We start from the raw sequence: 26816 nt of genomic DNA, 5'->3' as shown, positions 1-26816 counted from the left end.
TTGAGCTCAAGCCCACCTCGAAAAAGGCTAGCGTTGTCACCTGCATTATCCTTCACATCACCAATGCTGTCTATGCCGCCTCTTTTTTCTCCTTTGCATGAGCAGGACCTGGACTACAGTTTCAGCGAGTCAGAGTCTCATGATGCCACTACTACGACCTCTACAGCAACCATCACTTCATCCATCTCTGCATCTAGTACTTTAACTGCTGCTCTCACAAGAACAACTGCCACGGGTACGACAATGTCTTCTTCATCAGCTGCGTCCACATCATCGTCTGGAACCACACAGTCATCTTCTTGTGTAACGTCTTCTGTGTGTTCATCCGTCTCTACTTCAAGCACTTCAACCACTCCTCTCTCAGGAACGACTTCTTCAAGTATGACAATGTCTTCTCCATCAACTACATCCTCATCATCCTCTGGAACCACTCAGTCATCTTATTGTGCAACGTCTCCTTCTGTTTTTTCATCCACATCTGCCGTCTTCTCAACTTCTGACACTTCTGGGCTACTGACCACAGCTACTTCTACAGTTACTACTACAGCAACTGTGTGCTTTTCTTCATCATCTGGAACAACACCCCGTACTTCATCAGTTAGACAGAAGTCTGTAACCGCCACTGTTTTATCATCATCTGTTTCTGGCAAGAAGACCGAAGTCATTTCTTCCATGGACAGCGCTTCAGAACTTTTCCTTCCTACTGTCTCTCTGCCAAGAATATCTTCCTCAGTTTTCCTACCAAATGATGTGACGAAGGAACCAGAAATTTATACAGCCACGCCTACTACCACAGATTCTGACAGCGAGATATCTACTGCTGAGTTAGCATCTCTTCTTCTTCTTTCTGGTGAGATGCCGCTTTTCCCTCCTGCCCGACGTGACTGGGACACTGCATCCATCAACTTACCAATACCAGGACCACTAAGAACTTGGCCACCTGCCGACTGGAGAACCCTCTCACCTGACAACCGCCTTCTTATGTGACAGACAGTTTCTACATCATTAGTTGTTCAATGGGACATGCCTTTAGACCGAAGCTTCATCATGGATGCCTTCCAGTTTCTCGCCCTTCCAGGAACGAAGGAGTCTGATCTTACTTCAGCTGAATCCCGTCTTCGTCATGCAAACTTCTCCATTGTAAGGAAAATTTCTCAGAAGAAACCTGTCACTGGATCCACTTCTCTTATCGCTATCTACGAGTCAGGATATCCAAACAGTTTCAGCGCACAGCCAGAACCTTATCGCGACTTCCTTGCCAGCTTGAGCCATATTCCAATTCGAAGATGAACATTTTCGCCTGAAATAGAGTTTTAAAGGTGACGTAATTTATTACGTAGTAACATTATTAAATATTATTATTATGGACTTTGTCAGATACAGGAGTATCTAATTCTTTAAGGTGGGGCCCTTTTAATGGAATTCTCCCTTACAAAATGAACGTCATGAAATTATGTGACAAATAAACATTTAGCATACAAGTAACTGCTGAACTAGAGTAATTTAACTTAATTATTCCTTCTCTTGAGAAGGAATATTATAGTTCAATAAGTCACACTTGACTGAGCTACTGATACCGAAAGCTGTTGTCATTACAAGCTGGCCAATAAAACTCCGTGACCTTAGAAATAACCTCTGACGTTAGACTATTCTTTCCTAATTGAGGCGACTCTGACTGAACGCGTTCCGTAGATTACATATTACTAAACCCGAGGATGTTATTTCCTCCATCCTTGAAGAAATAACATATATTCAGTCGACCAGATAGACATATATCAGCAAATTTAAATGTAAACAACTAAATATTATCGTTACCTTGAAATGCACAGTAAATATATGAAAACAAACCCCATTGAGACCCTCTAATTATGCGCAACAAATTCACGCATCAAATCATAATGGATTGATCGGGTCAATGTCTTATTGCCGTATTTACTCTACAGAAAGTGGTAACAGATTTAATTTGTTGTTGGATTTAACAATTTATGATAAATAACTAGCGTAAATACTTACTTGAAATTTTTTGGCAGTATAAAACAGACCTTGCAACCAAAAGTTTACAAGATGATCATTTTATATTTATATAGATATGCCCTAGAAGGAACTTTTGCTATGCTTTAACTTGTACAAGGACTGTTTTCAATATTTAAAGTGTTTATATACATCATACCTAAGTAACTTTCCTTCAAATGAACTGTTTCCTACAAAGATTCTTCATAAAAATTAGAATGTCATCGTTGTTGACATTTCTCCTTATAAGAGAGTACTCTACATTACGATACGTAACTCTTGCCATAATTAGTACAGGAGGCAGATGGTTCTCTTGGCAAAAAAATTAATTACTCCCCGACACGTACAGGAAGAGATTTTTACCACATCAGACTATCTACAGACGTATTGGAACATTTCTGACGATGCTGCCTTGTGCCATTTACGGTATTTAAAAATGGCGGACACGGAACTTTGGACTACTTCTACATTTTTAGGGTCCGGCTTTTCGTGAATGTATCTTTGTTATGAATGAAACTTTTAGGGATTCATATTTATGCTTAAATAACTTAAAGCCTGATGTAAGCAGGATATTTTACATCAATTTTAACATTTTACTATGTATGTACTATATATTGTTAGCGTAACAAATTTCGTCTGCATGTATCACTACGCTCAGCGTATAATGCTCCGGCTTTTTGTCAATATATTATTTCATAATGTATATCATGTATAATTATGTGGGTTTTCTTTTAAGCCGTGCTTGAAGTACTCGAGCCTGAAATGTAATGCACTTTTATTGTTCTCATTGTTAAATGTTGCTTTGGGCGTATCACATTACCTAGTCTTAAGCCGGGATTTTCATTGGTCAAAGCCGTTGCCATTGGCACTCCGAAGGCTATAAATACGGGTGTCTGCGTTCAGTCGGTATCTTCTTCTCAACCGTAAAACCTTGAGAAGTAAAACTTACAGACGAGTCATTTCTATCCAGAAATACATTTTTCTATTCAGAAATACATTAAAAGCTCTTTAGCAAGGTAAAAGAAACACTATTTGGCAGTCTAAACTTTATTTTAAAGAGCAGAAAGTCAAATTCATAGAATAGGCACTTTTAGCCTTACAGAACAACAACAACAACAACAACAATAATATTATGAAGTAAATACAAGACCATGTAAAACCGAACCTTGCAGTATGCCTAGTCTGAATTACCACGTTATAGCAGAACCAAAGAGATGCATTGGTCTACGTAATTCTACTTATATTCACATATATTACAATGCTTTGCACTGATGTAGATTCTATATATATCTGCTTTGACTGAAGAAGATTCCATTGCATAGGCCTAGGTCCTCCATTGTTAATCTATGACGACGTATTTATTTTCTACGGTGTAATATCATTTCTACGATGCCATATTGTCAACTTCTGGAACGTACTTTTGTGTTATGTTTACAAGCGTTACACGATTATTATGATGTCGCAATATTAAAGAGCTATTTTAACCGTTCATCCGAGTTCCTGTGGTAATTTGAAGGTATTGATGTAAACCAGAAAGGAGTACCTGTATATATGCACTTCATCTTAACTGATGGTGATGTATGTATACTGGTTATCATTATGGTCCGATATCCTGACTAGATAGGACCGAAAAGGTTTTCCCAATAGGTATATGATATATATATTGACGCATCTACAGAGATTGTCCAATATCGACGCATCCAGAGGTTGTCCCAGGTATACATTTCAACGCATCTGGTGTTAATCCCAACATACACTTGTATTTGCATGCTTTATCAGAGGAGATGTTGATGTGCAAATGCCAGCTATTACTAAGTAGCTCGGTATCCTGATTAATAAGGATGTGCAACTACCCAGGGGGTAGGTCCTTACAATACAATACAGTAAATATGAAAAATGCAAAAGGGGAGCATAAGTTTTAAAGATATATTTTTAAGATCAGTTGCTTTAGGTTCTAGGGGAGGTAAGAGTTGCATGGAATTGCCACAGTAAGGCGAGAAGAATCTTAATCTTAATTTAACAGCAAGACATTGTTAATCGAATGACAAATTTCAACTTTTGTACAACAAACTAATAATAAGTCTTGAAAAATGTTTATCTTACTAGTTAAAAGAAATCTAATCAGAAAAAATACCTTTGGTCCTAGTGGGACTTGAACCTACGTCCTCCTGAAAAATTAGTTAAAGTAGGTTCATGGCAATCTGACTAAAGTGCATCTCCTATTACGCTACGCATAGGATCTGAGAACGAGGTATTGATAGCCTCGTTCTGACGACCCTTTCGCTAGCCAATCAGAGCTTAACTTACAACATTTTGCAAATTTCTATTTAACCTTGATTTTTGATATTTACAAATCTTATGTCGTAATGAGTCAGATAGCCGGTTAGCTCAGTCGGTAGGCCACTTGCTCTGTAAGCGTGGAGTACCGGGTTCGAGCCCTGAAATGACTGCACAATATTTTACTCTTTGACATTGAAACAAGTCGTCTGATTGGTTCAAATAAAATAAATTTGCGAAAACAAAAATAGCATTATTGGAAATCCAAAATATGGAGAAGACGTATGTGAATAGGTCGTTCTCAGATCTTCGTTTAGAAGATCAAGTACTTAAGTCAGATTCGGTTCATGGTTGCAACTGAATACTCTTCAGAAAAGGAGGTACACTATAACAGGTCCATCAATTTTCCTAATCATCGTATTAGGGAAGGAACAGAACTAGACCATAATAATTAACAGTCCGGCTGGTCGCGGTGTTCGAACCTAACATTTCTCTCAGACCGACAGGAAAATCTCCCCTTCAGTACCCCAGTGCTTTGATTACACAAGTGAGCTACAGACTACAGTTACTGATATAAACTTATGGTACAATCAATGTGAATTTTATCAATTATCATGAAACTGATGTAGCCTCGCGTTTGCGCGGGAATCATGCCATCATTGAGGACTACCATAACGGAAACGTTATTGTTAAGACTGTAATTGGATAGCCCGCGAATGTATGTAAATGAATAATTACTTCTACACAAGATATTTCGATCCATTGTTCGAATCTCTGGTTATTTCTTTTTTCATCATAATGAGTTATCATTTAAAATGAGAAGGCTGTAGTGAACCAATGCCGTCGAGTGGCACAAAGAGTAGATGAAAAATAAAATGTGTAAAAAGATCCCTTGCAAGGAAAGTATTCAACCAAAAAGAATAATATCAAACTCGATTATATTGAGTCTATTCATGAGAGGTAATGAAATGTGTATCACCTCTCAAGCCCACTAGCACCGGCTTAAGCGGAACTCTATCACACACGATGAATGGCGTCCATGATCCCAAAGGACCAGAAAATATAACAACACAGAATCCAAGTACAGGGATACATTTTACAGCCGCCAGACGGCACGTAAAGATTGTTGTTGTGACACGATATAGATATTGTTATATATAGTAGAGCAGCAAAACCTAATAAATGGCTTAGTTAATGAGTAACCTAGCCACAAAAAGTTACAAAACATGTCATATACCAAAATGTTTGGCAGGATCTCAAGTTTATCGGACTGCCAGCATAAATTGCAAATTTTTGGTGCGGACCGAGAAATCCAAGATGGCGTCCAAGATGGCCGCCACTTAAGGATTTTATAGGTAAATTAAAAAAAAGGATGTAAATAATTTATGAAGAAAAACCCTGTAACTTAATTGTATACAAGTATTTATACTAACACTGTTTAAAAACATGTTATATATTTGAGGTCACTCAAGGTCAGTTCAAGGCCGTAGGCAAGGTCAAAAGGTCAAAAATGGTCTAATATTACTATTTTTCCACAATCTTTTTACATTATCTCCAAATTCTGTGACACAGCTGGTCATTTTTCATATTAGAACAGGTTTGTATGCATGACAATTTCATTTTCGATATTTTTAGAGGAGTACATTTGGCTAACATAGTTACCATGGTGAAAAAAAATGGTTCTAATATATCTGTTATTAAGATCTAGTTGGTGGATTCACATACATGTGTGCTAAAACACGTTTTACAAACTCCCTTTATTTGTTTGTGGTAAAATATTTGTTAAAAATGTAATATTGTTGGGAGTGATCAAGGTCATTTTCAAGGATGTATTCAAGGTCAGTTGGTCAAAATAGCAAAAAAAAAAAAAAAAAAAGAACATAAAAAACACTTTTTTAATATACCGTACACACGTTTTCAGTCTTTTTTTAAATTGTACGAATTTTCATTTCAGAATAGACCTGTGTGTTTGAAAATTTCATTTGCAATTTTAATTGAGATATATTTGCAAATAGTTACACTCAAATGTTTAAAATATGTTACATTCTAGGTTATAAATTCTAGGTCATAAATAAGGTTAAAGTGTCAAAATGACAGTTATATCAGTTTTCAACTATACAAAATGACATTTATATCAATTTTTTAACTATTTAATTGTTTCGTTTCCAAAAGGACATATTCTTATATTCGCATTTTTCATTTTTAAGCTGTACCTAAGTTCCAACGCTTAAAACTGACGTTAACACTTTTCTTTTTCTAAATTTTGAAACTTTCTGCCCGTAGCGAGACAGAAAATAAGGTAACCAAGGACTGGGTTTATACGTAGATATAAAGAAATAAGGCTGTTTTGTAACGTAACTCTGAAATATATTTCTACACTAATTTTCTATCTCTTTGGTATGAAATGCCATTTTTTGAAGCCTTTTTCAGACTTATTAGTTATGGGTATAACATCAGACTATGTGAGAATGCGCAATAAGGTAAAAAAATCTGTTAAAGTAATGTATGTAATTTTAGATAATAAGTACGATTAAAAGATAAAAATATTCTTTACAACGCAGTGGGTTTTTTTTTTTAATTTAATTTTTCTATTTTTCAAATCAACATGTGGCTTCTGAAAGAAAGTATAGCAGGAAAATTCACCAAATGGGGATGTGGAGCCATTTCAATCTTGTGTGTTTTAACTTGAGTGTATGGGTGCAGATGGTAGGTGTATATTCCATTTATGTCACGTATGGATGGACAAAAGGTTTATATGGTAGAGTTTTTGACATTTTCGTTGGTTGTTGTGATGTTTCGTTTTATGAAGCCTAAAGTTTAATTTGCATTTGAAGCTATTCTAATGATACGTCCATATTTTCAAACAAACAAGTATTTGACATATGGCTTTAAAACTTTGAACACTTGTTTGTATATATAAGTCTCTACCTGTTGGCAAGAGTACATAACACTGTCAAGTAATTTGGCTGAATTATGGCTCTTTTTGGACTTGAAAATTTGTTTAGATTTCGTACAAGTCAATGTTTTGTAAACAAATATTTGACATGTGGCTTTTAAACTTTGAACACATGTTAAAAATAACAGTATCTACCAGTAAGCAAGAGTACATAACTCTGTCAAGTATTTTGGCTGAATTATGGCCCGTTTTGGTCTTGGAAATTGGTTCAGATTTCGTACAAGTCCATGTTTTGCAACAGCTATTTGACATGTGCCTTTGAAACTTTGAACACTTGTTTGTATATATTAGTCTCTATCTGAAGGCAAGAGTACTTAACTTTGTTAAATACTTTGGCTGAATTATTCCCATTTTTGGACTTGGATATTGGTTCAGTTTTCGTACATGTTTTAGCGAAACTACATTATATTTGACATGTGGCTTTGAAACATTGAACACTTGCTTATCATCATGATTTCCATTTTTAGGCACTAGTCCTATTTTGGCTGAATTATGGCACTTTATGAATTTGGAAATGAGTTAAATTTTTCATACCAGCTAATTTTTTGTCAAACATGTTTGTCATATGGCTTTGAAACTTTGACCACATATTTACCATCATAGTTTACAAATGTAGGCAAGACGCCATAACTGTGACATGTACAGTTGCTCAGTATGGCCCTTCTTTGACACAGAAATTAGTTAACTTTTGCATGACATTCCATATTTTGTCTAAACCGTTTAATATATGGCTTTGAAACTTCGAACACTTACTTACCATCATGGTCACGCATTGCCATATAGTGCAATACTCATCCAAATCCACAAATAGTCTTCTCTATTTTTCTTTGACCCCATACTTCCATAAATTTTTCGAATAGTCTAGCGCGCTGTCAACAGACAGCTCTTGTTGTTTTTGTGATGTTGCATGTGGAAGGATTTGACTCCATGTCCTACTCATTTACCCATTTAAACTTGTTAAGAAAGATTGTGTAAGACGGCTTACAATATCAACAACAATGTGTGGGATTTGCTACTTGATAGAGATGAAAGATTGTTTATATATATATACAAAAACAGAGTCTTATGGAATACCAGATGTCACAGGTACTTCACCTCCATGGCTACATACTGACTTCTATTGAGTAAGAATGCCACAGGCCCCTCGAGGAACTGCTGGCAAACACCTTTAGAAAAGTTTGAGTGGTTTACCTTCTCAAAAACTAAACACAGGTCGAGCAAGATCAAGTTAGTGTGTTTATAAATGGTAATATTTCTAGTCATTTCATCTGTTAATACAATCAGTTGAGTCAGACAAGACTTTGTCACGAAAGCCATGTTGGAGGTCTTGAAGAATGTTGTGTTACGTAAGGTGAGCAAAAACATTGAACACAACTCTTTACCAAAACATACAAGTTTATGGTATAAGCCAATAGTCTGCTAAGTTACTTGGGTCTCCCTCTTTGAGCAGCGGGACTAATCCGCTGGGTTAGTAACCAAAGGATATTGGTTTGGAAGGTTAAGACCAGAACATCAACAATTTCTACCTGAAGCCCTTAATGACAGCTGGTTGAAAACAGTCTTATTCTGAAGCTTTGTCTGACTTAAGGTTTGCTAGCACTTTGAGACCATGCAATTTTATCGATTAGGATTTAAGAAATATTGATACTGGTCATGTTACAACTGAAAGATATAGACGCTCTGTTTTTGAAAACCTTTTCTTGTTTGAAAGATTGCGGTGATTTGTTGGCCAACACAGATTGAAACTTGGTATCTAATAAATTTGCTTTATTGTTTGATTTCATGGTTCCTAAAACTGCAAATTTAAATTTGATGTAAATATCTACTGGAGTTTAACTATAATTGTATTAAGTTTAGATCAGAAACGTGGCATTTTGAAGGTGAAAAAGCCATTAGCAGTGTCATTTTTCCGTGACTTTAAAAATATCGTGGCGGGGACATCAGTTACCACAAAAGATGTTGATCTGAATTCATACAACCATTTTACAATGTAGATGTTGAAGCCGACGAATATTGGTAGATATCAAAAACATTTGAAGATAATGTTTATTCTAAGATGAGATATTAACTAACTGTACAAAGAAGTACTTCCTTTTGATTGGAAACTTTTTTTATATATGTGGTTAGAAATGCTTAAGGACGAAAAGATACATATAGTTGCTTATAAATTCATCATGTATTATGTACACATTATTAACAACTAGTCTTGTGTGCAATAAATACATCTGTCATTGATATTCTGATTGATTATATAAGGGAAACATCAATAAAAAGGTAATGCTAGAAATCTACTGCATTCTTTGTTTGTAACTTACATTTTTTTCTTTAATTTCAATTATTTTTAAATGCCATTGCAAAACTGTAATATTTAAACTAACCAAGTGAATCAATGCATTTTAAGAATAAAACAAAATTAAACAAAAAGAAAAGAGTTTAGATGAAAAAGTAAATTTACCATTGACCTTGAAAGAACGCTGACTTTGTCCGAAACTGTTACGTTTCTGAAAACACTTATAGGTTCTTTCGTTTTATGTGTTTACTTCAAAATTATTTTTACAACATAATGGTATAATTGACAACTTTTTAAACTCCACACTTGTTTTTTTTTACGTTATAATAAAACTTCTGCAATATGTTGTAATATAATTTAATGATTAAGATGTTTGAAGAAGACATGACATGACATGACATGACAACAATAACAATCGGACGTACATTTTTTACCATACCAATTAAAAAATCAAAAGTTGCATAAGTCACTAAAGTAATTACGTAATTTCTATTATTACATACGATTTTCAATTTTGAAAAGGAACATCTGTCAATATTGTTGTTAACTCTTGTAAATTTCAAATCACAAATGGCAACCGTGGTGTTAAAACGTATTATATACTTAGTATAAATAGTTCCAAATTTACGTTAAAAGTAAACAAAAAACCTTTTGACTTGCTCAGCTACTTTTGGTACATTTGTTGAACATGATATTGTCAATAAACGACTTAGGTGTGCGTTCTGCTCTAAATGGGAGTGGTCTAATGGTTAAGGTGTCAACCGCTCAACCCGGGTCTCTGAGTTCGAGCCCTACTGGGGTCATGACCATGCAAACTCATATGGCACCGGTACTGTTTTTTTTTTCCAGGAGACGGACTTGAGAGTGGCTAAAATAGGCTGTAAGCTTTCATCATAATCAAGCTGACATAAATTAGTTTTTACTAATGGTACATCTAGATTCACAATGGCCTCCAGGTCATTATGGCCAGAAGGCACACCGAAACCATATATTAACTTCGTGATCTTGACGTCTACAATTGTAACTTCTACACTGCCAAACGAGCAAAATATGTATCATTTTATATGTTTAAACAAATGTACAATCTTTAATATGAACATTCATATAATTCAAATATTGAAAATGTGTACACGGTTTAGGTGATTTTAGGCTATTTTCACCCTTTGACCTTGAATATGACCGTAAAACTGGCCTTGACCAGTCCCAAAAATATAATATTTTTTCAAAACATTCTTACTACAAAGTGCGGTTGTAACATGTGTACTCTTCAAAGACAATTCACATACTTTTATTTGTTTCCACTAACTAGATCTAAACCAGTGGCTATATTGAAACGCATTTGGTTTCAACATGGAAACTACGGTACAAAATTTTCTACCCTAAACTATTGCAAATGAAATTGTCATACATACAAGCCTAGTCTGATATATATAAAAAAAAAAGTCATGATATTCATTTTGGAGTCTCAGAATGAAAAAAGGTTGCAGCTGAAACGGTAATTTTAGACCGTTTTTGACATTGCGTTTGAGCTTGAAATGACCTTGAATGACGTCAGAAATATAACATTTATTTTAAAAAAAATTTAGTTCGAATACTTGTATGCCGTTAGGTCACATATGTTTTCTTCATTAATATTTAATAGCCTTATTTTTAACTCAACCTATAAGGACAAAAAATGGCGACCATCTTAAAACACTGCAATGATATTGACCATGAACCAGAATATCATGTTTGTTAAAAACTGTCTTTCAGAAAAACAACAGGTTTTCTGTTACATGCGTTTTCTTCATAAGTATATCTAAATCTGCTTAATAGAGAATAAATGCCGGTGTAACATTAAATACTGACCCCGTTGAAAATTGACCGCATGGATCCTTTTTCAACGTTGAGAACTGACCCCGTCAACATTTCAACATTAAATTTTGATCAAAAGGTACTCTTTCAACGTTGAGAATTGTCTCCGTCAACATTTCAACATTAAATTTTGATCAAAAGGTCCTTTTCCAACGTTGAGAATTGACCCTGTCAACATTTCAACATTACATTTTGATCAATGGGGTCAATTTTCAACGTGGTCAATATTTAATGTTACACCTGGCATAGTAAAGAACATTCAGGTGTTACTATAGTTACCAGATCTATCCTCCTGTAAATTGCTGATGAATATGTCAAAGACATAGGTCTATTCTGATATAAATGGTATAATTTCGAAAGAATGAAACAATTTGTAAGTAAAAAAATATAATTTTGCGCTATTTTGACCTTTTGACCTTGACCTTGAAAAGACATTGACCAGTTCCAGAATTATAACACTTCTTCTTACTACACACAATAGAAGTAAGTTTGTAACATTTGTACTTTTCAAAGACAGTTTTAAAGCTTGTATAATTATGAATCCACCAAATAGATCCGAAATAGCGGCTATATTGAAACGCATTTAGTTAAACTATGGTAACCATGGTAACCAAATGTACTCCTCTGAAATAGTGCAAATGAAATTGCCATACACGCAGATCTACTCTGATATGAGAAATGACAAATTATGTCATTCAGTTTGGAGACAATAAAAAAAGATTGTAGCTGAAACAGTGATTTTAGACCGTTTTTGACCTTTTGACCTTGAGTGTGACCTTGAATTGACCTTGAGTGACCTCCAGAATATAACAATTATTTAACACTTTCTTAGTTTAGATACTTTAATGTGGTTAAATCACTTGTGTTTTCTTCATAAATATTTACTAGCCTTATTTTCAAATCTACGTATAAGAACTTAAAATGGCGGCCATCTTGGACGCCATCTTGGATTTCTCGGTCCGCACCAAAAATTTGCAATTTATGCCGGTAGTCCAATAAACTTCAGATCCTGCCAAACATTTTGGTATATGACATATTTTATAACTTTTGGTGGCCAGGTTGAATGCTAAAACTGGGGGTTTGCTGCTCTACTATATAGCATATTCAAGAGCCAGTTATCGCCAGACTAACACATTCGCAAGGTGACATTGAAAATGAGTCATAAATTGATACTGTTAGCTACTATTTTTCAGTGTTAAACTCAAGCTGAGCACAGGTGACTGCCATAGAACACGTTTATTATTATCATAGTATTTTTAAAATGTTGAATGTTGTGCTTTAGATATTTTATTTTGAATGATAAACCTACTACGCTATCTGGTTTATTTTAAATAATATATTTTGCAATATACGGTTAATAAGACTATCAGTTCATAAGTAAGTGGGTAATCATTTTAAATAGCAACCCGATTGCAAAATTGTGTTAGCGTTGGGTGGGATGGATAGGGATTGGGGTAGGGGCACAAGTGTATTGCTCATGAAGCGAGGCGTTGTAGAAGCAAACGCTTGAATTTTAATTTCAACGCAAAGGGGGGGGTGGGGGGGGGGGGGGGGAAGGGGGGGGGGTCCCAGTTAGGTGTCTGCGCAAAATGTTTTTTGATTTTCTCTATATTTTATGACAATATACCTACATGTATTAAGTTTCATTCACAAGTGTTACTGTTATCAGTTTTGACTTACTTTTATAGAAATTCACATTTAAAATGGGTGGGGTAATTTGACATGTAACCAGCCAGGAACACAATCTCCGCCGCGTTTTTAAAAATGGTTCAAACTTTTTACCTGGAACTTTCGTGATAAAATAATTATGCAATGGACATTTACACAACATGTTGCGTTTTAAATTGTCTTGAATACTTTTTTCAACACAGAGCCACAAAGTGGCCTAATCAAATTTACTGATTTTCAATGGACGAACTTCACCAAAAATCTAAAACATTTTTTATTAGTTGAGATATTCAGGTGGTATTTTCAGCAGGTATTGTAAACTAAACAAACATTAAAATGACAATATATCATTACACTCTGATTAATACTGGAAGAGTGGTACACTCTCAAACTAGGAAAAAGTGGGTGGGGTAAATAAACATGCGAAGCTAAACATTCGAAGCAACACAACTATAGGAATAATAATTTTGCAGTTCAAGAAATGGCCTCATATTATCAACTTCTATCTAAATTATGCCCCTATGAGTGGTGGGGGCATATAGATTTGGTCTTGTCCGTGCATCCGTGTGTCTGAGCGTCCGTCCGTCGCCCGAAGTTCTTGACGCATCTAGCTCAAAAAGTATTTGATATAAATTGATGAAAAATTGCATGAGTCTGTATCGTGATATGTACTTGCGTACCTTCTATTTTTTGTCTGGCTCCGCCCCTTATTTCCTGAATTATGGCCCCTGACAGTCAAAAACACATATTTTCACCTTGTGACACGCCTAGCTCAGAAAGTATTTGATATAGATTGATGAAACCTTGCATGAATCTTAACCATGATATGAACTTGCGCACCTTTTATTTTTCTACGGTCTCTACACCCTTTTCCCAGAGTTTTGGCCCCTGAAATAGTCAAAAATGCACATTTTCACGTTGTGATGCGGATAGCGCAAAAAGTATTTCATATAAATTGATGAAACCTTGCATGAATCATTATTGTGATATGAACTTGAGCATCTCCTATTTTTTCGCCTGACTCCGCCCCCTATTTCTAGAGTTATGGCCCCTGAAATAGACAAAAATGCACATTTTCACCTTGTTGTGCGCCTAGCTCAGAAATTCATATAAATTGATGAAACCACGCATGAGTCTTTATCATGGTATGATCTTGTGCACCTCCTATTTGTCGTCTGACTCTGTCCCCTACTTCCAGAGTTATGGCCCCTGAAATGGTTCAAATGCACATTTTCATCTAATGACGTGCCTAGCTCAGAACGTTTGATGTAAATTCATGAAGCACTGCATGAGTCTTGATTATGATGTTACCTTGCACACTTGGCATTCTTCTTGAGAACCTTAGCGATAATTACAGAGTTATTGCCCTTAAAATAGCCAAGATAGTGGATGTTTTGTTTGCGATGCTCATAGTTCAAGAGGTATATGGCCTAGAATAATGAATCCTTTGTATAAAATGTTTGTTGAGGCTATATCCCCTTAAAACTGCAAACATGAATCATTGAATTATTGCCCCTTATTTGTGACAAATGTACCAGTGGGGGCACACCATGTGTCCTACAGACACATTCTATATCAAATACTTTCTGAGCTAGGCGTGTCACAAGGTGAAAATATGTGTTTTTGACTATGTCAGGGGCCATAACTCTGGAAATAAGGGGCGGAGCCAGACAAAAAATAGAAGGTACGCAAGTACATATCACGATAAAGACTCGTGCAATTTTTCATCAATTTATATGAAATACTGTTTGAGCTTGGTGCGTCAAGAACTTCGGGCGACGGTCGGACGCTCAGATGCACGGACAAGACCAAATCTATATGCCCCTACCACTCATAGGGGCATAATTAAGATAGTAGTAGATAATCTGAGGCCATTTCTTGAACTGCAAAATTATTATTCCTATAGTTGTGTTGCTTCGAATGTTTAGCTTCGAATGTTTATTTACCCCACCCACTTTTCCCTAGTTTGAGAGTGTACCACTCTTCCAATATTAACCAGAGTGTACTGATATATTGTCATTTTAATGTTTATTTAGCTTACAATATCTGCTGAAAACAACACCTAAATATCTCAACTAATAAAAAATGTTTTAGATTTTTGGTGAAGTTCGTCCATTGAAAATCAGTAAATTTGATTAGGCCACTTTGTGGCTCTGTGTTGAAAAAATTATTCAAGACAATTTAAAACGCAACATGTTGTGTAAATGTCCATTGCATAATTATTTTATCACGAAAGTTCCAGGTAAAAAGTTTGAACCATTTTTAAAAACGCGGCGGAGATTGTGTTCCTGGCTGGTTACATGTCAAATTACCCCACCCACTTTAAATGTGAATTTCTATAAAAGCAAGTCAAAACTGGTAACAGTAACACTTGTGAATGAAACTTAATACATGTAGGTATATTGTCATAAAATATTAAAAAAATCAAAAAACATTTTGCGCAGACACCTAACTGGGACCCCTCCTTTAAAGATCTTGGAAGCTTCTATAATATATTATCATTCTGTTAATTCGATTTACATCAGGTGATGTCATAAACATTTAAACATAAGCCATGTTAGTTCTTCCGAAGAGGTGCCGATCCCTCCACGTATATCTTCAATCAAAAATAACATAAACCCTGAACAGTACGAAATATTGTTTAGCCCCAATTCTTATTACTATAGGTTGATAAAATCTGCACATTGAGTCCTTGACGAGTAATTAAGTGTTGTAATGGGATATTATCTCACAATCCCTTTTGAAGTTGTCACATTCCTATAGACATATTTAATCAATAAACATGCAAATAAATGGGTATTCTACATAACGTCTTTTTCATTTTGTTACATTTTGTCTACTCTTATGTATATAGGTAAGATTATCCTCCCTCTCATATTCTTACTGACTTCGTAATCATGACACTTATTGTGACTGGTATATAAAACATTACGATCACTCCATTTCCAGTTCACGGGTAGCTCTGTTTGAAGTGTGTAGCTCTGGTTAGGTTCACTTTGACCAATGCTTCCTTAGAATCGAATTTCACATTTCGAGGGTTCAACGCAATAAGGGCGTATCTACATATAATTATTATATGTAGATACGACCTTATTGCGTTGAACCCTCGATTTATGTTAATACGCAAAAAGCAATCTGTCACATTGCACTGTACAACTGTATTATCACCAGTGACACTAGAGTAAGAAGGAAGAAGAAATAGCCATTCATGTATCACATCCGATTTATTTTCTCTAAATAGATGACACAATAATGACATGACATGTAAACAATATGAAATACCTATTTGAAATAAACTTTGCAGTCTTTTCGATGATATAATACGTAACAAGTCTTTTGGCAATCATTAATATTTCCAATATATCACTAACAAATCAAAGAAGAAAATGTCTTGAAAATGCCTAATATCTTCTCCTTGGGTATTGTTTAATTGGCTTCGCCGGGTACACGGGTTCCACTGGGTTGACTTGGAACAACGGATTGAGCGCGTTGGTTTGGTACGTGGGATTAACTGGTCGTACGGATGAAATTGGTCCTCCTCTGTTCATGTTATTATAGCCGCAGTATATTAGTGTGCAGATAGTTGGCTGAAGATACATTTTGGGTAAAAATATAAACATTCTCAATCTTAGAATGTGATAAGTTAAACAGACAATGTAACAAGTAAAACGTAAATAAATTTATCACAACTTGACAATACTGACAAAACTACAAATCTTTAACAGACGATATCTGACCCTATATGGCATATCCCCACCCACCCTCACAAAATCAACAAACACATAAAGAAATATAACTATTAAAAACAGAAATGCATACAAATCAATGACAACAAAATAATCACCAACAGGCAATGCTCGTTTTATTTACTGATGATATCGCAAAATTCTTTCCTTGTTAATTTGAAATATCACTACATTAAGCATACACAATTACAGTTTAATTCGATACAACAAAAATATTGTGACATACCCTGCCATATGGTCCACAAATACACGTGTTGCAACCGTCAAAGTAACTCCGTCCAGGGCGGATCGGGAGTCCCATATAGTCATAGCAGAACACTTCTAATACATAAAATAATTAGCTGAACATTTTCTGACCTGATATTATTTTCATATCTCTTTAATGTCATATGTCAAGTAATATCAACTGTTTTCTGTTGATCTACAGGTCTGTTTAGTTATGTTTAACAATTTTTAACGGAAGTTAGGATAATTGTACTTGGCAATATTAGAGTGGCATGTTTAGCGAGCTAGAATTTTACATAGTATCAGCGTCCATACCCGACCCAGTACCATACCTGTACATGCCACAACTTTGAAATACATACGAAGCAATATACGTATGTCCTATTTATTGGCTAAAATAAAACTTAAAATAAATTGAATAACAAAAGTATGTTACTAAGTTGTTTGAAACTCGTATAAAACGTATGATGAGGAGAAAAACTCAGAACCCTGATGATAATATCATTGTTTCATATTTTCATCATCTAAACAAAAAGTTTTATTCAACTTATCCTCATTCCTTCAAAATTTCCACGTTACATAACGCTGATAGGAACAACGAATGCATTTAATCTTATCGTCTGGTAAGTTCCATTGAAACTAAACCGATGATATGAAACTGTTTAGAATATCTTCTGATATCTATTCAAAACCATATACTGGTTCGAAAGTACATGTTTTTTTTCCAGTTTCTGACAAAACTCGAGCCTTATTTCTTTTAGTTCCGCTTAGCTCAATAGGTAGAGCGTTGGTCTTATGTAGAGTGTTGGTCTACGGATCCCGGGGTCGTGCGTTCGATTCTTAGGCGGGGCTTATGTTCTCCGTGACTATTTGATAAACTCACGAGGGGTAGTTGGCAGTTACTTGCGGAGAACAGGTTTGTACTGCTACAGAATCCAGGAACACTGGTGGTTAACTGCCCGCCATTACATGACCGAAAAACGGCGTTAAACCAAAAACAAACAAACAACAAACAGACCTGAATACGTGTATCTAAAGATACTAAAACAAATCATTTTCATATTTTACATGAATTTCTTTGTGCACGAAAAATATTTGAAATGCACAGCAGATGTCAAATATCAAACGAAAGTAAAAGGTCTGCACTTACCCTGTTTTCCAGAATATTTTTGTTTCCCATACGCTGCAAATAAAGAAAACGAAGAAGCTATGATATATAATTTGTACTTCAAGCATTCAACAACCGGAATTTCTCTTTATTTGATATCAGACGTACGAAAATGTTTATCGTATGTTTTTTTCCCGAAGATTCAATTAACAGAACAAGTCTTTGTTTTAAGCCGTATACTCAGACAGATGTTATGGTACTGGGACTACTTGTCAACACTATATACAAGCTAAATGTAGGGAGAGCACATTTTCGTTTCGTGTCCCGAGTGACTGATAAATGACCGCATCCGTCAAAGTGAGGACACCAACCTGCAGATGCTATAGCAGGAAATAAAATGTGTTAACGCATACAACGAGTAAAAGTTGTTTAAAAATATTTTGCAGAAAACGTTCATGTAACAATAAAAATATATTTGTCTTTGTTAATAATTTGAAAACATGGACACACATTACACAAAGATGAAATAACACTTACTTGCATGTGATAACACTACGTAGCCCAACAACAACCAGACGACAACTAAAGTATTCATATCTAGTAAGAGACTTATCAGTTAAAAAACTTTGAAAGTTGAAAAAATCCTGTGGGTCAAGAAATTCTTGAAAACGAACATTGTCAGTTCATATTTATACTTACTTAGAGGAAGTCATGAACCAGTTTTTTCCTCCCTCCTCAGTTGGCAATAAGAACACTGAATGTTTAAAGGCAATAAAGTAAAGATCTAAAATGGCTTTGTTACTTGCACTGTAGCAATTAAATCTTCATGTTGTGGTCATATGTAAGTTGTTAAAATTGTGTCAACATAAATTCTATTACGTAATATAGAAATAAACATATGACGCAGGACACTAATTTCGATTATAAATTCAGCCGGCTGGAAAGTTACTTGCAAAGTGAAATGATTTTACTTGTCAAAATTAATTACGTTACATTAGTTCAAAGCATGCATTATGTCCTGTTTAATTTCTGATGTGTAAAGTACATCTGTTTAGTACTTTCACAATTTTAATTATTTCGTTACATTTCCTTGTATTCAGAATATTAAGATACAACAGCCTGTACACGAAGCCATTTTAGAAAAATGTTTCACGGAAAACATTTACAGCAGATTCATTTCAACTTATTTGATAAATCATGGTAAACCTAAATGCAAACAATAAATCAATCAGGTCCTTAACTTTAACGATATAGATCATGTTTGATAAGTATGTCTGATAAAGTTGTCTCACGCCATTTTCCTACCCACATTGATCAAAATGCATATTGTTGATTAAATAAGCATAAAACAGAAAAGAAAATACTTATAAATCTACTTTTAATATTTTTCACCTGTTATTCAATATTTATAGCATCACTGATGTCACTGATGATAGATTTATCGTATGTCGAGTCCAGACTTTGTTCTGCGTTATCCGGATTAATGACGTTACGCCATCAAACGTGTAAATATTTTCTATATGATTCATATGAAACATGATCAGAACGTTTGTCTTTATGAAATCTGGCACAAGTTGAAAACTGGGTCATGATGACATATAATAAAAATCCGGTGAGCGGCTCAAAGCCGTGTGGGCTTCCTTGTTTAATTATCATATACACTTGACAGAGTATAATTTTATAAGTGTTGAAAAGAATTAGAATAAGCTTAGTTTAATCATATTTTATTGTATATAAATACATATTCAATACACACACCTACAACAAGCATACATAAATACATCAATGCAAGTATACAAAAGGGCTGGGCCAGAAGATATAATAACATTATTTTAATAATTGCCAATGTCACATTGTTGAAAGTGCTGATGCGGATTTATTCAAACACTTATACAATGATAGAGAAAACAAAGGTAAAGAAAACAGAATAATTATACTTTGTCTCTCTTAACCTAATTACACCTCTTCATTTCATCATTATACTTTTCATAAATATAACTTAAGTACTAGCATTCGTAGAATGATGGAAAAAAGCCTGAATAACTAAAGAAAGCTTAGGCTTAATTTATTAGTCTACTCGCGTAGCTCAGTAGGTCAAGCACGCAGACACTTTCATTTTTCAAATATAGAATGTGGGAACAGTTTAACTTTAAACTTGAATATTGACACGCCTGAATACTTTAAAGAAAGCATCAACTTGCTAAAGTGCCTTTTTTATTTTTTCAAATATCGTTCGAATGACGGTTTGTTTATTTTGTCCTTGTTATTAGAGGCATGTTGCACATTCAATTACCCCTCATGATTATACTCAAAAACCATGTCTGATATTATATTGCTTGGTTGAAGTCTATCCAAAGGATCTTTCCACAGATTTTATTTACGTTGTCGATGTATTTCTGTCAAACTGTCAGCCATTTATACATCTAAACATATGTTGATGTATTCTTTAGTTATTGCTTTGTTCACTGGACGTGGTGATTCCAATCCCATATTTCTACTATATTTCACATGTCACACACACACACAAACACACACGCACGCATGCGGGTACGAACGCACCACGATATAATATTTACCTTTGTAATATAGCTAGTCATTTATGACAATTTTCTTCGGTGAATTGACAAGATAAAGGTTTTTGCCTTTTGATTACATCAGTTTAGTGAAGCGGTAATTCATAAACATTATATAATTTACATTAATAAGGCATACCCACGGAAGATACATCAACTGAAAGGTAAGTACAAGTAGGGAATAAAATGTGCATATATGTAACCTGACACCTTAAGGGATTAAAAACAAGTTGTACTGATCTTTATCGGTTGTTGCGTAGTCGTGATATTTTAGTTTCATTTGGGGTTTGAAATGATGTATGTCATTTAAAAAATAAATAAATATTTTAAGCCGTGAGAAATGATATCTTATGGATAACCATACGGTAATTTCAAAATAAAAAACAATGGCAAACCGAACCATGGACATCCGTGACTAGAAGACACAGATTACTTTTAGAGTTGACCCAGACCATGTTTAAGAAAAAGCATGCACCCCAACCTTTTAACAAAATGTTATTTTCATGTTTAAAAATAATTACATTCTAGTATTGTTCTGTGCTCCCAGTTAAGATGTGATTTTTCCTTCAAAATATAGACATTGAAACTGAAGTATAGATATTTAATGTAGAAAATTTACAGATACTGCACAAAGTAACTAGTTAAGTAAAGTAAAATGTTCGTTTATTCTAGTGCCATAGTTACTGAAAGGACAAGCCAATTTGGTTAATGAGACACCTACATACATTGAACAGGATTACTTCCCATTTCCTGTTTTTTAATACCAGGCACCTGGCAAGGAGGCCACCAGAAACCATTATTTAACTAGCTGGCGGCTCACCAACCAGTCTCTCTTCAGTAACACCCGCCTCTGACAGGGCTCGAACTCTCGACCTCTTGATTGCGAGACAGGTGCCTTATCCAGCAGGCCAAAGCACCAACTAAAGTCGTAAGGAATTTATAACTAACTTGTAAGTTATTTCATGATATATTCTTTGTTGTTGTGTGCTTATCACATAGTATAGATGCGAACGTCAGGATGAATAAGAATATAAGTCTATCTCTATAAGACAGGATTTTCCAAACCCCAGGGGCAGCGGTAATTAAGAAAGCAAACGTTGACTCAGAACTCTTTTTGTGAATTATGGCTCCACGTCGTAGTTTTCACAAGCAGGCTTTTAAAGTCTACAATTTTCTTATGGCCTTTGTAAACAGAAAACATATTTGTATAGATTTGTTCTAGCTAGATATTTTTCCGAAGATCGTTTTCGTCCGAGCCCAAAGGGTAGTTAGATTCTCTATTACCTCAAACAAAGAGATATATCAACAATTTCAGATATACATGCAAACATAATTGTATCAATATAGAACAAATTAACATGCAATATTATGTACAGCTGGTACAAATGGTGTATGATTGAGATATCCCGACATGCATCATTCCGAGACGAAACGAAAAATACAAAAAGGATAGCAAGCCTTATTACAATTCACATTATAACATACAAACATATAAAAACAGTATTAATATGGTTAAGTCCCCATTGGAATATTCATATGGATTTAGTACAGACTGTGTAAAGCTATAAGTACAGTGCAACCTCTGTAGAGCAACACCCTTTGGGAGATACAAATATTGACTGTTATGTAGAGGTTGTTGTTCTGGAGAGATAAATTTGATAGTATATTTCAGCTTAGGGAAATTTTGATGATGTTGTTATAGAGAGGTTTTTGCTTAAGAGAGGGCCGTTCTGTAGAGGTTGTACTGTATATACATTTTTATGATAAAGCAGTATCTATTTTATATAAAACACATCGTATGATGTCATATGACAGTTTATCATAGTGCAAATAACTATAACATTTACGGTGTCTTATATCTATACAACCTAGCAAAATGTTTCGAGTGGCTGCAGAAACATGGTTGTCCGGCAATCCTAACAAAAGATAAAAAATTTGAGATCAGGGATCTTTTGGTATCATTTGCATGTAATTTCTTATGCATGCAATAGACAGTACGTTCTTCCAAAGTAACTTTCTTAGATTCTCGTTTTCACTACAAAACAAAAACACATGCATGGTAGAATTGCCTCAGTGCTTGTCACACAGCGAGCACGCAGTTTTGTTATATGATAGTTTGTTTACTATTATTTTCACTGCTGACGAGCACTTGAACTTTAAGGACGGATATTGTCAAATTAATATCAACAGCTGATATGGTTTACCATCTGAGAATATTACATTAATCTGTAGGCCAGGAGATTAATTCAAGATACGCATCATTCAAGCATGAAATTCCCTCTGGTAAATTTGGAATCTCAGAATGTTCTTCCATTGGTATTTTGACGGAAACTTAGCTGTGTTTAATTTAAGTATGTTATTAATACGCAATTTAGACCGTACTTTTGAAGGACTCTGCGGGTGTCTGAAATTAATAAATAAACTTGTTTTTCATCATTGAAAAGTGAACTAGCCGTTTGACATATTCTTGTTTTGCCAGGTAATTTTCTGGTAGAAAACAAGGCTGACCAGGAAATTGCAACTGTTTGTAGGCTATCTCCGCTACAACAGAATGGAATCCAAGGATGTTGGAGTTAAGGATTATTAACACTAAAATTCTCTATAGTTTAAGCAAAATATCATACTGGTATTTCCAACCATGACTAACACTAGTATTTTGACTGATAATGTAATGAGTGGTTAGTTTAACAGCCAGTTAATGTTTTTACTAGGCCCAGGTCAATAGTTGCGGATCACACAAATAATTCTATCGAAATTCACACACTATTTAGAAAATGGAAGACCAAAATCATTGCCGCTCCTCTACTACAACACAAAACGCTTTTGGTGAGTATACAAGACCAGGGTCGGGTTCCATATCGTAACTTTCACCTGCTGGTTTTGAAAATCTACATCTTCTGATGACATTTGCAAACAGAAGAAATTGCTCCATTCTTGCAAGAAATTCTCCAACACATCGTCTTCGTCCGAGTCCAAATGGTAAAATACGGTTGCACTTTTCCAAATTCAATTTATTGTTTGCGTCAATTAATCGTTCAGGGCGAAATGTTTGGGGATCGCCCCAGAATTCCTTGTCATACGATATGGAATGGAGATTGAAGAAGACAACGGTTTCTTTATCAATGTCGTATCCTTTTAATGTAGTGTCTTTAACTGTTAGTTTTGGCAGCGCAAATGGAGCAATTGTCGTCATTCGCATTACTTCTAAAACAGTCGCTTCGGTGTAGGTAAGGCGAGACTTGTCCTTAAACTCGATTCTGCGTCCGCTTCCTATGACGTCAGCGATCTCATGCTGGACACGTTCTTGAACTTGTGGATACATCGACATGTATAAGATGAGCTACTGAAAAGATTTGTTACTTGTATCGAATCCAGCACCTTACAGATCCATAGTGCTATTCAGCTATTCTATTCATTACTAGGATTAAACGGATATGGGGCGTGTACGTTTTCAACTTTTGTAATAAATGCTGCGTAATCAATATTGCTGATAACATGTCAACAATTAATTAGCAATTCCTCGATCAGAAATTCGAGATTTCTCAAAATCTATATTTACGAAATATACATCTAAGGAACAAATGACTAAACAAGGTTACTTGCTATAATACTAATATTTTTTCACTACGTACATTCATGTACAGGTCCGGGTGACAGCTGTTGCATTTTCATGACTCAAATTAAGTAATGTACGTTCATTCTGGATTAAAACAAACCTTTAATATCCCCTACTTAATTTACCTCTATCAAACAAATTTTGAAATATAAAACATTATGTGGGGGGCCTCCGTGGCCGAGTGGTTAAGGTCGCTGACTTCAAATCGCTTGCCCCTCATCGATGTGGGTTCGAGCCTCACTCGGGGCGTTGAATTCTTCATGTGAGGAAGCCATCCAACTGGCTTACGGAAAGTCTGTGGTTCTACCCAGGTGCCCGCTCGTGATGAAATAATGCACGGAGGGGCACCTGGGGTCTTCCTCCACCATAAAAGCTGGAAAGTCGCCATATGACCTATCATGTGTCGGTGCGACGTTAAATAATAAAAAAGAATAATAAAATAAAACATTATGTTGAAGGACGAAACGAAATGACATATATGAAAATTAGTACCTTGTCAACCCACATTCATTTCTATTCTTTCCTTGCAGGTCTGCAGCCAAAAGGGCATCGGTGATGTCCCTGACATTATCAGGAGAAAATAATCTGACGTGGTCTTCAATTCGCCCTTTTCGGATTGCTGTGCTGTCAATGGCCATATTTCTAAAGCCAGTAATTTTCCAAGGCATCAGATGTCGTAACCATGGCAATACGTCAGCAGGATTTCCGCTTTTTGTGAACTTGATGAATCTATTTGTATTTTGAACCATTCTATTCAATTGTTCTTTAAAATCTATACCACGTCCGTACAACATTTGATAGATCACACTCCCGGTAGCATATTGCAAATTCTGTCTAATATCTACAGGCTCCTTTCCTGATTTCTTTAGCAAATTGTCAACAAGCTTGTCAGCTTCTTCAGATATCAGATCTTCTGTAAATCGACTTTTACGAAAAGTAAATTGTCGCAATGCACTGGCGACAAACTTTCTATGTTGTAAATATATATTATCAAAAGGTCCAAAAGCAAGTGAAATTTCTCCAGTAACTTCTTGTAACAGTTTTTGTGTCATGAAATCCGGCCGACCCGCGAAAGCATCAACCGGTTTTTCAGCAGCTTCTTTGATTGCCTCATATCCATTCAGAACAACGGTATTCCAGCTTCCATTCTGATACGGAACACGTCTCCATACTTCTGTCTCCATCGCGCAAATGTGATTGGAGTTTCAGAGCGGATCCGAAACAAAGTCATATGATCTTGGCACCTTAGTGTTACCTTTACCTTAAACCTAGCCACCAGATACAGACGCTCTGCACGTCGTCTTGATGTCGAGAACATTTGAATCAAGTTTGTTTAAAGTCCTGTAAAGGAGTCAAGAGTTACAGAGCGGAGTCGACACGACATTGCTAACGGAAAGACGGACACACAGAGACGCAAGCTATTACGTCTTGTACAGTTTTCACAATGATTTACCTACTGACCTACATTTTGATCCCAGCTGACCCAGTTTAGATTTTTTCATGCCGGACGACGGCGACGATGGAATACGGATGCACTGCGATCAGACTAGCTCATCTTTTCAACTTTGTCGCAGATGCGCAGCTTATAATATTTAACAACATTTCAGGAAAATGTTATGACGCTAGATCAAATACTTTTTACGATATGTATAACCAAACATTTGTCTGATAAACAGCCGGACGGAAAGACAAATCCAAATCATATCCTGTTCGGTGACATAATAAGACAGACCTTACCATCATTATAGTAATGTTTTCCTACCAAACATGAATTACAATTATCATGTTGAGACGGTCCCCTTGAAAAAATCGATCGTTTTATGTGTTCACAGTCCATGTAAACTTAATTCGGAAATGTCTATTACCCCGGTATTAACTGATGACCATCGGTTACCCGTGGAAATCGAATACAATAGTTTTAAAGTCTCATCGTTTGTAAAACAATGTAAATTGGCAAGACTGTTACTATAATTGTTCTCGCTTTTTTCAGCCTGTAATGATCAATTGTTAGTAACAACTGAATGGGGGGAGGGGGGGGGGGTGTCGGGGTGTCGGTACGTGACTGAGTACTTTGAATCACTTGGCTCTCAACGATTCGGATTCGAGAACTCGCGTAGGGTGTAGAATTCTTCATGTGAGGAAGCAATCTAGCTGGCTTTTGATGGTTCAAACATGGTGCCTGCCCATGCCTCAAACAATACAAGGAGTTTCACCTTATGACATACTCCACCATCAAAAGTTAAAAAATTGTATTAAGTCTCCGTGTGCATAATATTTTATTTTATTGCACTTGTTTTGGACCAGCGTTAATAAAAATGAAGATAAATGTAGCTCATTTCAAAGAAAATATCAAATGTTATACAAGTAAACTTAAACATGCAGTTTAGATGAAGAAACCAAACAGGACGGGCTTTCAGAAATCTTCTTTTACAAACCATTGGTATGATTAATTGCTGATAAGAGTTTTCTCGGGCAACTTTGAAAAAAAAAAAA

At 35.4% G+C, this 26816-nt stretch overlaps 3 protein-coding genes across 3 annotated transcripts; all 3 read right to left on the bottom strand.

Moving 5' to 3' along the window:
- Positions 1 to 16360: 16360 nt before the first annotated feature.
- On the bottom strand, positions 16361 to 18837 carry LOC128548799 (uncharacterized). The gene is made up of 4 exons (XM_053524281.1): positions 18672 to 18837; positions 18177 to 18209; positions 17028 to 17122; positions 16361 to 16642 (listed from the first exon to the last, which is right to left on the bottom strand). Exons 1-4 carry the CDS (start codon positions 18727 to 18729, stop codon positions 16457 to 16459), a joined length of 372 nt encoding a protein of 123 aa, XP_053380256.1. The 5' UTR covers positions 18730 to 18837; the 3' UTR covers positions 16361 to 16456.
- Positions 18838 to 23063: 4226 nt separating this feature from the next.
- LOC128548794 (cytochrome P450 1A2-like) lies at positions 23064 to 24063 on the bottom strand. The gene has a single exon (XM_053524271.1). The coding sequence runs from the start codon at positions 24033 to 24035 to the stop codon at positions 23496 to 23498; it is 540 nt and encodes a 179-aa protein (XP_053380246.1). The 5' UTR covers positions 24036 to 24063; the 3' UTR covers positions 23064 to 23495.
- Positions 24064 to 24808: 745 nt separating this feature from the next.
- Positions 24809 to 25507, bottom strand: LOC123562947 (cytochrome P450 1A5-like). Its single transcript, XM_053528163.1, has one exon. It carries the CDS (start codon positions 25505 to 25507, stop codon positions 24809 to 24811), a length of 699 nt encoding a protein of 232 aa, XP_053384138.1.
- Between the last annotated feature and the right edge of the window lie 1309 nt (positions 25508 to 26816).

This window comes from Mercenaria mercenaria, chromosome 2 (assembly GCF_021730395.1).
Source record: "Mercenaria mercenaria strain notata chromosome 2, MADL_Memer_1, whole genome shotgun sequence".
Taxonomy (NCBI): domain Eukaryota; kingdom Metazoa; phylum Mollusca; class Bivalvia; order Venerida; family Veneridae; genus Mercenaria; species Mercenaria mercenaria.
The sequence above is the reverse complement of the archived record's forward strand: the minus strand, read 5'-3'. Positions and strand labels throughout refer to the sequence as shown.